Below are 16103 nucleotides of genomic sequence, written 5' to 3'. Positions count from 1 at the left end.
GCGAAACAGCAAGTATTCAAAAGTACAGAAAATTGGTGCTGTATGTAATTATTTTAGTTCTGTCTGAGTTGCTAATATTTATGTCCCATTGAGATTGCAGAGCGGCTTTGAGAGCAACACGACTGCTCATATATCAGGGCAAAGCTTAGAATATTATGAAAAAATTCGAGGTAAAATATCTTCTTAAATTCTCTTTCTGAAATTTGAGTCAATACCTTTTTGTTTACAACTATTATTTGGATCGGCGAAATTCCACAGAATAAAAAAAATCAAGCATAATTATTCCGCAATTTCTTGGAAAGTCGAAACAATAATACTGAGACAGTTTCGTTGATTGCCGAAGTAAGTGTTTGCTAACAAAAGTTAATGACTCCGAGTGAGTAGTCGAAGATTGTTTGTTTTGCTTGATTCCACTCAAATTAGAGTGGGATATTTTTCGTGTTTTTCTCGTCCAATGACCCTTCCGAAAACTCCCTTTCAAAAGTGTTTGGACTTCTTGAACACATGAATTTTTGAGTTCTTGTATTGAACATTCCAATCATAGTTCCTCTTTCAATTAGCCGAACAAAACGAAAAAACTGGAAAATTTGAACCGTTCGTTCAAATTGGCTTGTTATTAGACAAAAAATGATCCAAACAATAATATTTTAGAACTTCATCAGAAACAATAGGGAAAAATATATTTCGCAAAAATAGTGTGTGAAATTCTACTGTAAACTCTGTTAAGAAACCGGAATACGTTAGTGTGCCAACTCCAAGCGTGGTGTAATCCTTTGCTGTGATGTCCGCGCGAATCGGATCTACCACGGTATATCCAGGAGCTATGATCTGAGCTGGTCGGGCGCAGGGCTGGTATTGTACTTCATATTGCCAGCTCGATGTAAAATTGATTTGGCCCATACGTCACCAGAAGCTCGATCGAGGCCTTGTCTGCCAATTTCACACGACGCATTGCCCATTGCTTAAAGACGTAAGTGCGAACATTTGAAACCCTTGCTTACGCAAACGTAAACTTTGGGGGTCACCTAACATTTTTGTATGGGGCTTGCCTAGTGTTCAAACAAACTTCTGTGTTAGTGGAGACTAGGAGTCTTTCTAAGAGATCCCCTTATGATTGTTGAAAGCTGTTTGTGGAAAATGGGCCTTTCTGAAGTTGCCATGAAAGGTAACCGCCACAATGCTTTCAGCACTGTGAATCCTATTGTGTAATAGAAAGGGTTTTTACCCAGTTACTTCAAAAGCTCCGATTCGTAAGTTGGTTAGCTAAGCGACTTGCTACCCCTCAAGAATAGTGTTTTTGATGAAACTAACTCTCAGTGACGCCCATTTATGGTCAAGAGTACACTCAGGACTTCAAAAACCGATAATTTGCTACATTAAGTTTATCAAAAACAACGCAAAAACTCAGGCGTGAATTGCTAATAAAACATAATGAAAATGAGCGTCTTATAAAGCCCAACAAACTTCAAGCTTGATCACTATTAGGAAAAAGTGCAAGAACTTGCAAAAAAGCGATTAAAAATTGTTTTTAAATGAGAAAATTGGTTTTTAGCTATCAAATAAAAATTAATTCAATTATACAGAACTTAGGAAATTATAAAAACCTCAAACTTCATTAGGGACAAAAGAAACCCACTTCGATATACTTTTCTCAGCAATTGATACTGTAGTTTTCGCGATTAACCAAAAGCAGCCAAAAATTACCCGTTCTAGCTTAAATTTCTGACGGAAGTTTCGCAAAACAAATAGCATCATATTAATTCCGGTGAAAATCTAAGCAATTTTGTTGCAGGTCACTTTTTTGTCTGAAGTCAACCGAATTTGATGAAATCTAAATTAAAGTTTCCAATTTTAATTGTTTTATCCGGTTAACTACGTTCATGGAGATTATTTCTACGACTAACATTTTATGTTTGGTTTATCACGATTGAAAAGGAACTTTACCCTAGGAAAAAATTTTCACAGGCATTCAGGAACTTCAAAAAAGGCAGCAGGCGACCGAGTCTAAATTATATTAAAACCGCATCAATAGAGACTTGAACTGCAGAAACTTATTCCAAAAATGCTTGTCTTTAGACCAGAAATGGCTGGTAACGAAGTCCCACCCCTATAAAGAAATAACTCAACGGTTAAGCATATACAAATGTGTACCTTGATACGAATTTCCCAATTTTGAAATAATTATGAGCGAAATAATTATTAAGATTCAAAAATGTTCATGCTAGAACAATTTACAACTAGGATAGCTAAAAAATATATTTTCTGATTAACGCAACATGAACTCTCTCCATCTTCAAAAAATTGACACAGAGGCAAAGCTGAGCTTCGCCCCATTTGTGATACAAATAGGAATGACTATGATTAAAATCTAACGGAAAAATGAATAAGAAAACTCCAAAAAATCGTTTACCAAGAGCTACCAAGACCTTTGGGAATGCTATAAAGAAGGCAACGTTTCAAAAAAATCCTTTCTGCCGAACTAAACACAAAAAGAAGCCAACAGACGATGAAAAATTTTCTTTTTGCAAAAAAAACAGGTCTCAACTGGAATCAAACTATCGGGCTTTGTCGTCTCAAGCATGGGGTTACACCAACTTGGAATGAAGGACCCAGCCGGATTCAAACCGCAAGCCTTTGCCTTCTCAAGCTGTTGTTTTACCTGTACGCTAGATGCGCCGAATGGTTGATAGGATTTTAATTTATAATTACCAAGCGGTAACAAAGCCGAAAATATCTGCTTTCAGGTATTTTCGGCTTTCAAAAACTCAAAAAATTCTTATCTTTAAAAAAAGTTAAGTCCTTTTTCCCCTCAGAGCACACACACACACCACAAAGAAGTTCCCGAGAACAGATAAGAAACTTTATCAAAGAAGAAAGACGGAATGTCAAGAATGGCTACTTACTGAGTGATAGCAGAATACCCAGTCACCAAATGGAAATCGTATAAGGAATAGGATAAAACGCTTTTTGACGAACAAAGCAAAAAAAAACGCAATTAAGAGTCAAGGAACGCAAAAACATTTGACTCTTTTTTTTACTTCAGAAGTCAAACCTCAAAAAGCCAAATTTGAGCGCGAACAAATTTTAAGACTTTTCCTGAAAAAAAAATCATCATGACCTATATAGGAGTCTGAACAACGTTCATGGACTCTTAAACGAATGTCGAGGCTTAACTACTAACTATAGAAACTTACATTGATCCGTCAAATGTCGTGGTAGGTTTTTGTCTTTTAGGCCTTAGCAGTTTTAACTTTTCCAGTGCAAGCAGTTTGATAGTTTAATAACGCCCAGATAAAGATTTCTCTGGTCGTATTTTCTTTGCGTATGATTAAACCAAAATTATAAATTTTGATTTTTTCGCCCAGTCTATTTCAGATGATTTGCTTACTCATAAAACCATAAAACCTATTGTATTATTGCTTGGCCAGCTAAGCCTTAATAAGCACATATGGAAAAAATCCGGATCTCTTTAACTATTCCCACTCCTCCATGGTAGCTAGTAATGAATCAGCAACCCTAAAAAGAACTAAGTCAATAGTATGTCCCCCTATGGTACCAAACAACTATTGTATAGAATAGCCACCCCTGTAAAAAAAAACTATATCAATGCTCAAGCATATGCGAGTTTTGTGCACCTCTAACTATCCTCATTTTGCAATAGGGTACATATAATTGCTTATCACGGGGAAAAAAGCTACGAGATCAGATAGTAGATAAACAGAAAGTAGAAAAATAATTCTATTAATTAACTAATTTCAATCGATATAGACACTACATATCACATGTTGGAGTTATAGACACTACATATCACATGTTGGAGTTCGATATCGAGTCAACTTCCGCGCCTCTCTTAAACTGTCTGGACTAAATTGATTTTCTCGAAGAAAGCCCAACTTTTGAGAGTCTTCAATAGAAACCAGATGAGATCCTTGCAAGATCTCAAAGCTCTTCGTGTGTGAATTTGATTACACTCGCAGCATCAAACTGCAACTTTACCATCCTCGGAGCCGAAGACGAGAGAATGTAATCCGAGTTGTCAACTGGGCGGAGAATCTGGAGAGCTATAAGGACAATATCCACCAGCCACCAGATTAGAAGACCCCCAAAGGAGAACAGTTTGAGGACACCCAGAGCAGGGTACCCAAGGTAGAACCTATCTGCTCCTACAACACCACACAGCACCGAGAGCAGCAATGCGATGTCGTATCTATAACTTGTTTCATTGTACGGACAATTAAGAGTCTGGTTAAACGCAGACACCGTTAAACCTTGAGACAACTCAGTTTCGTTTGTCTTATCGGTTGAAATAGAATTGTCTTCTGCGGATTTCTCAGCTGTATTCGATGAGTTACTTAGTCTACATAAAAGTCCCGCTGCTAAGACACATGATATACTGTAGGTTTCGTTACATTTGGACGGCGGAAGATGAAAAGTTTGACACTGGTACTGCCCCGGCAGCAAATCGTCGCATGGTTTAATGCTCAAAGATTTCCCACTAGAAACGGGTTCATCTGACGAGCTGCAGAAATTTCCCAAGAAGAGGGAAAAGATTAAAACTGATACTGTATCCGAATTTGTATACGCCATATCTGAAAATACATTTGAGAAATAGCAGACCATAAATAAATTAGGAAACATAAGTAACAAATTATCAATTCTATTTCACAATAGCCAGTCGACACAAAGGAATCGCTACATGTACTGGCTTCACATTAAGCATAGAAGCAATTTACCGTAAAACAAGATTAGCTTGCTGGTATGCAAGTAGCATAGATTTGTAAGAAAGTTGTTCACCAAAAAGTCTAGTTCCCAGTTACAAGAAACTTGCTTTCGCAACTATACACATAGAAAATTGTACATTCCCGCTTTTAAAGCATATTGTTATTATCTGCGGTTCAAATTGCAAAAAAAAACTTTGGAAAAATAGATTTTTTTTGAGAAATTTGAGTTTTTTTTTGCTTTTTGCAACAATAATAGCTGTGGTCGAAATATTATTTGGTATTTATAGAACAATTGTCAAGTTACTTAAAAGATCAGAACGCTAAAACTTGATACCAGACAAAAAAATTACAGTATTATTATTGATTTTGCTTCTAAAAAATCACAGACTATTTCTGCTGCTCACTTAAGTGACAGTTCAAAAAAAATGCTTTCAACGTGAAAAAAAGCGGGTAAACACGGTTCCAAACCTGAACAAAAAACGAACCTCCTCGTCTCAAAAAACAACACAGAAAAAGTAACGCCAGCTACGGAACTCTTTGATCAATTAGTTCACATAAGGCAAGACTATGCGAGGCAAACCGCACATCCTAAAAAAAATGGAAAATATAATTGCTTAACGAATCTTGTTTACAGGAAAATACTCTGGTCACAGATTCGAAGACACTTCTTCTCGGAAGAGGGTAAACAAAAACAGAGAAAATATCATACCTCAACCATAAACAGAACATGCCGGAATAAAAAGGAAGCGATTCAGTGATTTCAATGATTTTGCAAAACAAAATAGACAAATTATCCAGCAGCAAAACTCGTGATTATGAACTTCTGGTAAATCTACAGCTCAAAATAAACAATGAATTCTATTGACAAATAATTATAATTCAAAAACAACAAGGGACTGACCAGAGTCAGAGTATTTCCCGTAAACATCAGTTTAAATTTCAAGCTGAATCATTTTGTTCCAGATCTATCAGGGTGCTGGGATTCAAATTGATATTGGAGGAGTGCATGGCTTGTGATTGTATGTGCCCCATCGCCCCAAATTCTCTATCCTTCCTTTTTTCTACAATCTCTTTCTGAAGTGCTCTTGCCTCCTCGCGCGTAGATTTAAATTGAGCTGCTTTAGTTGCCATATCATTGGCCTGTTCCAGGAGACATTTTCTGTCTCCTCCAGGGTCCGGATCCGCTTCATGGCACTTCTTGAGATAATACTTGGATAGATAAAGATAAACTGAAGCCTGCTGTTGCATATCATTTACACTGCTCCCTTCAACGCTCGCCTCGTCAACGTATCGCTGATATATAGCCGCTGCTTTTTCTTCCTTGTCTTTATCTTTATCTTGCTTTTCAAAAATCTTCCCAAGCTTCAGCAAAGCAGTTCCTTCTGAGTCGCCCACCGAATACGCTTTCCAATAACATTTTTCCGCCTCTGCATTTTTGTCTAGGCTCTCGTAGCACGAACCCAAAGCTACCAGGAACCGTGAGTCATTCGGTCTCAAAACATGCGCCTGCTGGAAATATGAGATCGAATGTAAAGGCATGCGGAGGATCTCGTAAGTCTGACCCAGTCCATACCAAGCTCGGAAGTCATTTGGATCCATGTCAACTGCTCTCCTGTAGGCCTGCACTGCTCCACTTGTATTCTTCATTTCCATTAATTCGTGTCCCATAAGAGTCCAAGCATCAATGTAGTTTGGGTTCAACTTCAGGGCTCTAGAGAAGGAAAAAAGCACATGGATGGCGGCGATGCAAACAAAATCGACTTTAAACAAGACACTAACTCTCGAAAGTGTAATTAAAGTCTCTCATAAAAAAATCATGTTTTCATAATGCTTTGAGAAAATAGCGCAAATCATAGGTGAAATGCGCGATTCTTATTTCCCTTCTTTATATTCGACACAATGACATTCAGAAAAACATTCAGAAAAACAAAAGCAGCCTTGCCTTTGGAAGTAGGTTACAGCCTTCTCGTGTTCTTGTCTGAAACTATAGTAGTTTGCCACCACGCAGCAAGTTTCGTGTCTATACTTTCCACTCTCCATCATCTGATGAGCCAGTGCACTCAATTCTACTTTTTTACCTTTGACGTAATAATCATTTGAAAGAGTATCCAGACCTTCCAGTCTAAACGGATCTAGACTTCGGAGGTCTTCGAAACACTCAATTGAAGCGTCAAAGTCTCTCAAATTGTGATGCGCTTTTGCCAAACATGCAAAAAAGTGAGGACTTCTCGAAAATCCGGCGTCTAGAACTGGAATCAGTTTTTCCACTACCTCAACGTTCATCTGGAAATTAGAGTTGACTTCAGCTGAAAAGCATTCTCGCATCCAGTGAGATGGAAGTTTCAGCTCGCTAAGCTCGTCTTTTCTTTTAATCAGGTTTTTCATTTCCCACCATGATGCATACAGCATTGGTACTTGGTTCACTGATCTGCAGAAGTAACTAAGAGCATCGCGATTCCTCTGAAGTCTATTCAAAACGAGACCCATCAAGTAACAGTGGTAACCATCCAAGTTGTCAAGGCAACTCAGATCCGAGAGTAAGCTATGGAGTGCTTCCTCCGTTTCGCTGTTGAGAAACATTGGACTACATGGTTCTAACTGGTCCTCCATTTTCTTTGTATCAATACTTAGCAGTCTAGAAAAAAGCTTCAGAAAACTGCATTTAGAACAAGTTTTGGACCCTGATTCTAAATGAAATGCAGCCCTGGTGAATTCTTTATTGTCGAAAAGAGTCTTGGCAAAAATATAAGAAGTGACGTTACTCGACTGCATTTGAGCGTAGAAGTTTCCATTTGAGAGGCGTGTTGTGTCTAGGTCAGCTTCGATGCTGTTTCCCTGTTCAGCACACCAAATTGATGATTGTTTCAAACCCCTGTTGGACATTTCAATGGACGCCTGCATCAGTTCTAGTTTTAGAATTGTCTTCTCAGGAAAAGACATTTCGCGCCTGAAACTTGTTTGTTTTCCCGACCATTTAAAAAATGGGGAGGAACTTTGTATTCGGGTGTGTTTTCTTTTGTTTTGTTTTCCACGCAAAATCAGCAAACCCGAATATTCTTCGGAGAGAGTTTATTGATAAATCATATTAAAGCTTTATAAGTCGTGATTCGAACGATATTATAAAATTTGAGAAAAATTTGACAAAGTTGAGAAAAACGGGTTTGAAATTTTAGATTGTTTGTCTTAACCAGAGCGATGAAAGCGAGCGAGCAAGCGCGTTTACTTACGAATAGTTAAGGCCGCTTACATAGCTTATTTATGCTTAATTTTAGTTTTAATCGAGTAAATTTAGTTTTTGGAGATTTTTAATGCGTTTTGGGAATCGAACATTGCAGGTTTTTGTTGCGAAGAAAAATCGAAAACTGCTTTTATGCGTTTTTAATTATTCTTTCCATTAATGTACACTCAGGTGGTTAAACCCACAAATTTCGTTTAGAGCTTCCCAACCAAAATTTCACGAACATAGCCAACTGACAGTTGGAAAAGAGTAATGAACGCAAGTGAACAGAAAAAAAAAACACTGACTTTGTTGAAAAATTCTCAACTTCCGAATTTCAACCAAAAAATAGATGCCCTTTAAGCTCTTTGAGTTTCTAAAACAATTTATGATTGGCGCTTTTTTGATAGCATTTAACCGAACTTAACTTGAGCAAACTGGATCAATAGGTAAAGTTTTGATTGCTCTGGAAATCTAAAAATTAAATTCCCTTTCTCGTTCTTCGACTCTTCAATAGTTCTTCTGTAGCTGAAACAAAAAGCAACACAAATATCGATTTGAATGAAACTACCAGATAAAATTACATAAGTATAAGATGTTAACATCTCACTTCGTATCGGAAATGATCTCAGGTCTAAGGATTCACACCCGGGTTAACCTTCACAAGTCATCAAGACCTATAAAAGACGTTTCACTACGTCCATTACTCCTAATAATTGCCATTTTATTCCAATGAAAAAAAAGTAGTTGAATCACTTAAGATGAGCCTGATGCCAACCAAAATTTATCCACTTTACACTGATTTACTCAAGGTTTATCCATCGCCAAGCATTTTTTAAAACTTGAGTTTGATTACAAAAATACTTTCAAAATCTCTTTAGTACTTTCTATATTACATGATCTGTACAGTTAAAAATTATACTGGAAAAATGGAAATCAAATTCAATTTTATCTACAGCTTGCTTTCCGCTTTCAAAACGGGTTTCAAGTACTTTTCGAACATTTCCGACTTGAATTTTTTGTCGTTCAGCGATGACTTTCGAGACCACTCCATCAGCCTTTCATAGGCCCTGCCATCAGAAGCACCAATAGTTGAATTGATAATAAACTCCGGCAAGCCAAAACCTTCTGCTAGCTTCAGGATATGAGGGCGAAGTTCCATGTAGAGTTGCAGAATGCCCTCGAAAATCATCTCCGTTTGGTCTCTGCGAAACACTTCACAAGCAAGGAACTCGCCAAGGTTATCCCGGATCCCGATCAAGCAGTAGAGAATACAAACTTTACGTAGCACCGAAGACAATAAAGGTGACATATCTGTAGTTGTTGGCGCATTCATAAGCTGAGATGCGACGTACAAGTGAGAATGAGCTATGCTCGCGTTCACAAGCTGAACAGCTGAATTAATCCATGCTTGCTCCTTGGAGCAACCGTCTCGGTCCATGTGATTCTGCATACTTTTACACGCAATCGTGAGTACATATCTGGCTCTCTGTTCGTAAGCAAGCCTCAGTAAGTCTAAGTTCATTAGCACGTTGTAGTCCCAAAGTAGGATTTCGGAATCTTCGTTGTCCAGATATTTCATAAATCCAACTTGCTTCTCTCCCATCGTCTTTTTTAAGAAGCACCGGACCAGACTTCGAGCACACTGTTGATGCATGACTACATTGTCTCCCTCATACGTACACATAGCATCCGCTTCTGTCATCATTGGGGGAATGTTACTGCTGAGAGAGAAGCCGTGACCTCCACATGCACCGCGCAGCACTGTTAGACGCTTTAATGCCTCAGAACTTGCGAATGCTTTCAACCCAGCTAATAAATAGTGTAGAGGAGTCACTCCGTCGTAGACTCCCTGAATCACCTCTTGCTCAACTTTCTTGACCTCTTTCTGCAACTGTTTGTGACAGGACTGCAGCGCAAAAACGAGACAAATAGCAGGATACAGTTTGTCTTGCTGGGTAACATAATCCACAATCCTCATCTCACCTTCACCTTCGATCAGTTCGCACTGCCTACGCACGATGCTGTATCTAGTTGCTACTACGGTGCCAATTGTTGTAAGCATGGAGGCATAGGGTACCAACAAACTTCTGATCTTGAGCATTCCTGCAAACATCAGCTTCGTACTTGCTTCGCTTCTGTAATTTCCATCTTTGTCAACTGACTGGTATCTCATCAGCATATATTTGCGGGGGATTCTCACTTCTTTGAACCCCACAAAACCGTTATCTCGCTCGTAAATTGAGTAAGTCGGCCCAATGTCGCCATCGTCAATTCCTGGAAGTGACTTATAAGTTTTGGTACATCTGACAGGAACCACAAACAGATGCGGTCCCAAGTTTTGACCTTTTACAATCAATTGGGCCATGACAAGGGCGTGACTGCAGCCTTTTGCGAGGTAACCGGGCCAGTATTTATAACCTGTTAATCCGTTTGAGTTAATCACAAACTCGTCACTTAAGTGATCAAATTCGGCTGTAGTTTCTAACTTGCTCAACCAAGTTCCATGACCTACTTCCGTCTGAGCGTAGGCAAAAATGGCCTTGAAAGTCAAGACAAGGGGTTCCCATTCTGCCCATTGCTCGTCAGTCATTAGTTTTTCAAGAGTGGGAACTACCATTGAAATATGAAGACCAATCACTGGATGTCTGATTACCGTAAGTAGGGTGTAAAATTTGTCAATATCTTTTCGCGGATCAATATCTCCTGCTCTTGTTGCTTTCATGAGTGCGGAAAAACGCTTCAAATTTATTTCGTATTTTTCCTTCCTATCTGCGTTTAGGTAGTCGAGGTCTGTTGGGTTTGTCATTTCAGGATACCGAGCGATTATGTCTTTTATTTCTTCAAACGAATCCGCTCTGTCGTCTGCCAGATATACACGCAATTCTTCGGCATCCAGACCAGACAACTGGCGTTCTTTTTCCAGCTCATCAAACATTGTGCTATAATGTGATACCCGGTGTGTATAAAATTGGCATACAATTTTTAATCAATTTGGTTGGAGGCAAAATAGATTTTAACCTATGTATTAAAACCTCACAGATGACCAATTGTCTCATTCATACCTTAATAATCTGAAAGAGTGAAGGGACTTTCTGTTTCAATCTGTCAACCGCAAATGTATTCAAACTAACATAGATGAGCTAAGGAACCATAGAAGACGCAAAACAAAACTTTGCATCGTAACCAATATGTTTCTGTGTTTAAAAGCAAAATGATCAAGAAAAGCATTCTGCACTTGCTTTCGTAGGTAATGAAAGAATTTGAATACATGTGTAGACAGAATCTAGAGACGCTTGAACTCTGGTTCTCAACATCGCTTTTGTCCATTACAAAGTTCATTTACAGTAATTAGACTCAACCTTCAAAATATTAACATTTAAAATACTTGTACTCATTGAGTATCAGCTGCTGGCTAGAAGCTACTACAGAAGCTTGCGCTTTTTCCTCTAAAAATCAGCCAATTAAATTAAAATTCATATTTTATGTGAAATGCAAAACTGGCGATGAAAATTTGTTCGAGGAAAAGACTATTTCTTAACTCTTTTCATATTGTTCCATGTACACAAAAAAAGGATTGCTAGATTCCGACCGTTCTCCCTAAAACATTTTTTCGAATTAGGGTCTTTTTTGTGCGTAGTGTGATGAGAAAAATATGGGAAAGCGTAGAAAGACTAAGTTTTTATGAAAAGTGAAACCATTAAAAAACGCATGGAAAAGCACGTGGAAAAGCAAAGACTTTGTTTGAAACTATACACAGAAACTAAGCAAAATTTTGCAACACTTGCAATTTAATGAACAGATAGCATTGCAAGCTAGCGGATAGAAAATGAAACGGAAGCCACAAAATACCAAAAAGTACAACTTCAGAAACTTCCTGCATGTCTCGGATGATGTTCAACTTGAACAACACAAGTCGAAAACGCTTTAGTCAGCGCTAAATTAGAACTGAGAACAAAAATTACCGAGCAGTAAAAGGCAGACAGTTTTTGGGCAGACGCCCATTGAGCCGAAAACAAGCCATAAAAAAACTTAAAGACTCCAAGTTGTAGCGCCCCATGCAGCACAAAAACTCGAAATATACTTTGGCCCTTCAAAGCAACCTATTAAGAGGCAACTGGACCGAAACAACCTTCGTCGAAACAATTTGACCCCAAGAACTTTGAAACCAAAAACATAGTAAAAGTAACAGAAATCAAAGAAAAACTTGAAACTCAATTACCTGCATATTTACAAACGTAAAATACGGCACTCTTAAATGATATAAATTCCCCGATCTTTCAAGAAAATTCAAGCTTCGACAATAAATTTGCAGAAAAACGATCGACTGACAATTCAAGTTGTCTGAGAAAAAATCTATATATATCAAAAAGAAAGAAGGTACCCCCGCCGGGTTTCAAACCCAGATTCCCAAGGTACGCACTTTACCACAAGACCAAATTGGGAAGGCTATGAAATTAGTGAGGTTTCACAATAGCCCTAAATCATTTTATTTTAAAATTTGTCGAAAAAAAGTTTCCGAAAAAAAGTCGATATAAAAATGTCGATATAACATAAACTGAAACTTTTTGAATATTTAAGAAAACTGGAAAAAAAAAACTCAAAATCAGACATGGTAAATATACAAACTTGTAAAGTTTTAGTTATAGTAAAAGCTAATTAAATAGGAAAAAACAATCCTTTAAATAGTAAGCCAATAAAATCCCTACCAGGTAAAAAAAATTGTCGTTTAAAAAACGGAAATTGAACCGACAGAAATAAGGAAGAAAACCAGGCACCCGGAAAAAAATTGACTCTTGTTTTTTGAAAAGATAATTACAAACTGAAACGGGCTTGAACTAAATACTAGCTGAGTGATAGTACTTTTATTTGAATTTTCAAGAAATTGAGCATGTCAGATGAAAGACCCTTTAAGAAAGATCCTCTTAAAGTGAAGATCCTGTGCACAAAGTTATTTACGGGAAAAAAAATCTAGTACCCGATTGCGATACCATTGCTTATCACAAGGGTTATGAAGCCAAATGTAGCTAATTCACAATTAAATAAAACATATAATTAAGGTGTTATCGTCTGTAGGATTGTTAACTTAAAAAAACGAAAAAAAATTTCCTAAATTTTATCTATTTTTACGGAGATAAGTATAGTCTGGTCGACCAATTTTGTGCTTCTTGCACCGTGAATAAAAACTGTATATTCCAATTAAGTTATATTGCCCTCGTTATTTACCTCCACGTATTCTTTCATAAAATTGAGACAAAAAATTGAAAGACCGGCACACTCGCAGCTAGTCGAAAGAAACTGAGAGAAGCCACCGATTCGGAAATAGAAGAATATCACCAAAAATTTTCATACGTTTGCATTGAATGAAAACCAGTCCTAAAACATGAGTGCCAGAGTTAAATCAGCATTAAGACGAAAATCCAAGCGGTAACTAAGCAGACAAAACTTGGGTAGACTCCCGTCGAGCCCTGAAAAAATGGTCACAAAAAGTTACCTCCATTTTACTGATTGTTCCACATGACCATGAATTAGCAGAAAAACTAAGTTTTGAAAAAAAAAGTCAGAAAAACTTCAATATGCGCTAATGCAAGACTCGTTAATCAAGTTTTATTTACGTTTTCCGACTATTGGAACATGCAAACGTTGTGAAACTGCAATGATGTCGAGTAAAAGACACCTAAAAATACTTAAGTTAGAGAGCGTGATTTGCCTTCCACTTGTCAAAAGATTCAGAATGTGAACGCTAAAAATATACCAAAAATCAACCCATCAAAATATTAAAATGAGTACAAAACAATGGAATATTTTTCCTCAAAAACAAATCGGCACCGAGGAACATAAATTAGTTGCCTCAAAAACGAAGCAAAATTGATTTCTCAAACTTCGTGAAAATACATAATCGAGTATGACAAAAAAATTGAGCACAACACCACTTTTGAATTTCAAAACTTTGATTCAAACGAATTTAGGAGAACGAAGCTGCATTTCTTAACCACTTAAACGCAAAAAAGCTTAGAAAAATAGAAAAAGCTAGAAAAACTAAAGAATTGGCGAAATACGGGAAAATGATCTAGAAAAAGGTCAAAAAAAGCATATATTCTATTTCATTAAAAGCAAAAAAAAATATTGCACCTAAAAGCCGAACGCATTTGTGTAAGACCTTGCTATTACTCCTTTAACTGTAATCAGAAGAAATTTTACAGAAGACTAGGATCAATTATGCGTTATTTGTTACATATTCCCTCGGATCCAAAAAACAGGAAATCCGATATGGAAATGAATCACAGAAAATGCCGCTAAAAAGTCAAGAAGCAGAACATCCAAAAAAACTAGTCTAGAATCAGATGTCAAAACGATTGACTTGATATCAATTTTATTAGTGAACTGATCCAATACGCTTTTATGGTAGCAGAAATGTCAACTTCTGACGGAAAAAATTCATTCTCACGAGAGAAAAAATTTAGCTTATGTATCAGATATATAATTCTGCAAGCATAAAAAACTAGCTGTTACAATTCAGAAGAACAAAAATAAGCTTCGACAGAAATTGAAGAATTGATAAAGTAAAAAGCACTTTTATTGAGAGGAAATATAACCATGTTATAAAATCACCAAATAAAGTGATACTGAAATTAGAAAATAGACCCAGAAATTTAACACACTAAATTTAGTAAACCAAATAGGAAAAAAAACACTCGCAACTAAAACAATTACTTACAGCGCAAGAAAAATTCAAGATATGGCAACTAAGCCGACAAAACGAAAAGGCGACTTTTTTGAAACTGAACAATTTCAGTTTGAAATGCTATGTCATGGCCGAATTCGAGCCTAGGACTTTTCCCGTTTCTACAGTAGTCAAAACCTCTATGCCATGTGCGATGGAAAATCCAAGATAATGTAATTGATTATACATTATGCTATCAAATGGCTCAAGTGATTTTGTTAATAGTCTTTATTCCAATTCGATAATGCTTGCTAATCGCAAACGTAAATAAACAAATATCTATAATTTTTTTGTATACATTACTTATAGGGAACACTGGATAGAAAATTATCAAACAAAAATTTAAAAAAAAAAACATATTGAGTAATAATTACATTTCTTTCAAAATGTTTTTTCGACGCAAAAAAGAACATGAAAAAACAGCATTAACGCAGGCAAACATAGCCAAGACACAAAAGAGAGAGTCACGTTGAACTCGTGAACTTAAAATGAACACAAAATCTCTAAAATTTGGAATACTTTCGTTAAGATTTTTTAATATGAAATTAGCCCAGTTAAAGAAAACTGTGGATCAAAAGATTTTTTTATAACGCTGGAAAATCTGAAAAGTAAAAACCAATTTCGACCAAAAAAGTCATTCCGATTTTTCGAGCCATGTACGCTTTCTCAATTGGAGTGCTATTTCCTTTTGCATTTAAATCTTTGATCACCCTCTAAATGATCCAATGCAAGCAGATATAACACCGATCGAAACTAGGAGCTTTTTTCGCTTAAACAAATTGATTGAGCGAAAAAAAAATTGTTTCAGCGAAATAAAAAGAAAAAAGATCAAATCGAAATAACTCGTATCTGCATAAAATTCCTGCCGTGGAAATTAAGCCAACAAATTCAAATTGTAATCCAGTAATTCAAATTGAATTTTCCTGAAATTGAGCAGATCCGTACGTTCGTGTAGTGCAGGTGCTCTTACCAATGATTCGTGTGAATTTGATTCCTGAAAAAGTCTTCAATAAGGCTGTTAACCTGAAAAATTTTTAATCTTCAAATTTGAACATTAAGAATTTAAACATAGCCAACTGAGTTGGAAAAGAGTCAATGCACGCAAGTAAACAAAAAAACACTGACTTGTTTTTTGAAAACATCTCATCTTTCGAATTTCAAAGAAAAATAGATGCTCATAAAGCCTTTTTAATTTCTAGAAAAATTTATGATTGGCATTGTTTTGATGAACTTTTCGTGACCTTTGCTGTTCGATAGTGGAGTTTGCCTTCCTTTCAACAAAAGAAATTAACTGAACATAAGAAAAACTCAAAAGGCGAACAGGGCAAAAGTAAACTTGAGCCTGAACACATTTTAAAACTTTTCCTAGAAAAAAAAACAAAAATCATCGTGACCTATAAGAGAGCCAGAACTACGTTCATCAACTTTTAAAGATTTGACA

At 36.7% G+C, this 16103-nt stretch overlaps 3 protein-coding genes across 3 annotated transcripts; all 3 read right to left on the bottom strand.

Moving 5' to 3' along the window:
- Window positions 1-3939: 3939 nt before the first annotated feature.
- Window positions 3940-4587, bottom strand: LOC134839848 (TM2 domain-containing protein Y66D12A.21-like). Its single transcript, XM_063855472.1, has one exon. It carries the CDS (start codon window positions 4585-4587, stop codon window positions 3940-3942), a length of 648 nt encoding a protein of 215 aa, XP_063711542.1.
- An 871-nt stretch (window positions 4588-5458) lies between these two features.
- On the bottom strand, window positions 5459-8711 carry LOC134839003 (cell division cycle protein 23 homolog). The gene is made up of 2 exons (XM_063854380.1): window positions 6664-8711; window positions 5459-6432 (listed from the first exon to the last, which is right to left on the bottom strand). Exons 1-2 carry the CDS (start codon window positions 7659-7661, stop codon window positions 5661-5663), a joined length of 1770 nt encoding a protein of 589 aa, XP_063710450.1. The 5' UTR covers window positions 7662-8711; the 3' UTR covers window positions 5459-5660.
- Window positions 8712-8814: 103 nt separating this feature from the next.
- Window positions 8815-11172, bottom strand: LOC134839002 (peroxisomal acyl-coenzyme A oxidase 1-like). The gene has a single exon (XM_063854379.1). It carries the CDS (start codon window positions 10874-10876, stop codon window positions 8891-8893), a length of 1986 nt encoding a protein of 661 aa, XP_063710449.1. The 5' UTR covers window positions 10877-11172; the 3' UTR covers window positions 8815-8890.
- Between the last annotated feature and the right edge of the window lie 4931 nt (window positions 11173-16103).

The sequence above is a fragment of the Symsagittifera roscoffensis genome, chromosome 2, assembly GCF_963678635.1.
Source record: "Symsagittifera roscoffensis chromosome 2, txSymRosc1.1, whole genome shotgun sequence".
In the NCBI taxonomy this organism is placed as follows: domain Eukaryota; kingdom Metazoa; phylum Xenacoelomorpha; order Acoela; family Convolutidae; genus Symsagittifera; species Symsagittifera roscoffensis.
This window is presented reverse-complemented; position numbering and strand designations above follow the sequence as displayed.

Excerpts from the sequence above, each read along its gene's own strand:
- LOC134839848 (XM_063855472.1), bottom strand. The coding sequence starts at position 4,587 with ATGGCGTATACAAATTCGGATACAGTATCAGTTTTAATCTTTTCCCTC.
- LOC134839003 (XM_063854380.1), bottom strand. The coding sequence starts at position 7,661 with ATGTCTTTTCCTGAGAAGACAATTCTAAAACTAGAACTGATGCAGGCG. Across the intron at positions 6,433-6,663 it reads GCTGTAACCTACTTCCAAAG|AGCCCTGAAGTTGAACCCAA; the intron begins GCAAGGCTGCTT and ends TTCCTTCTCTAG.
- LOC134839002 (XM_063854379.1), bottom strand. The coding sequence starts at position 10,876 with ATGTTTGATGAGCTGGAAAAAGAACGCCAGTTGTCTGGTCTGGATGCC.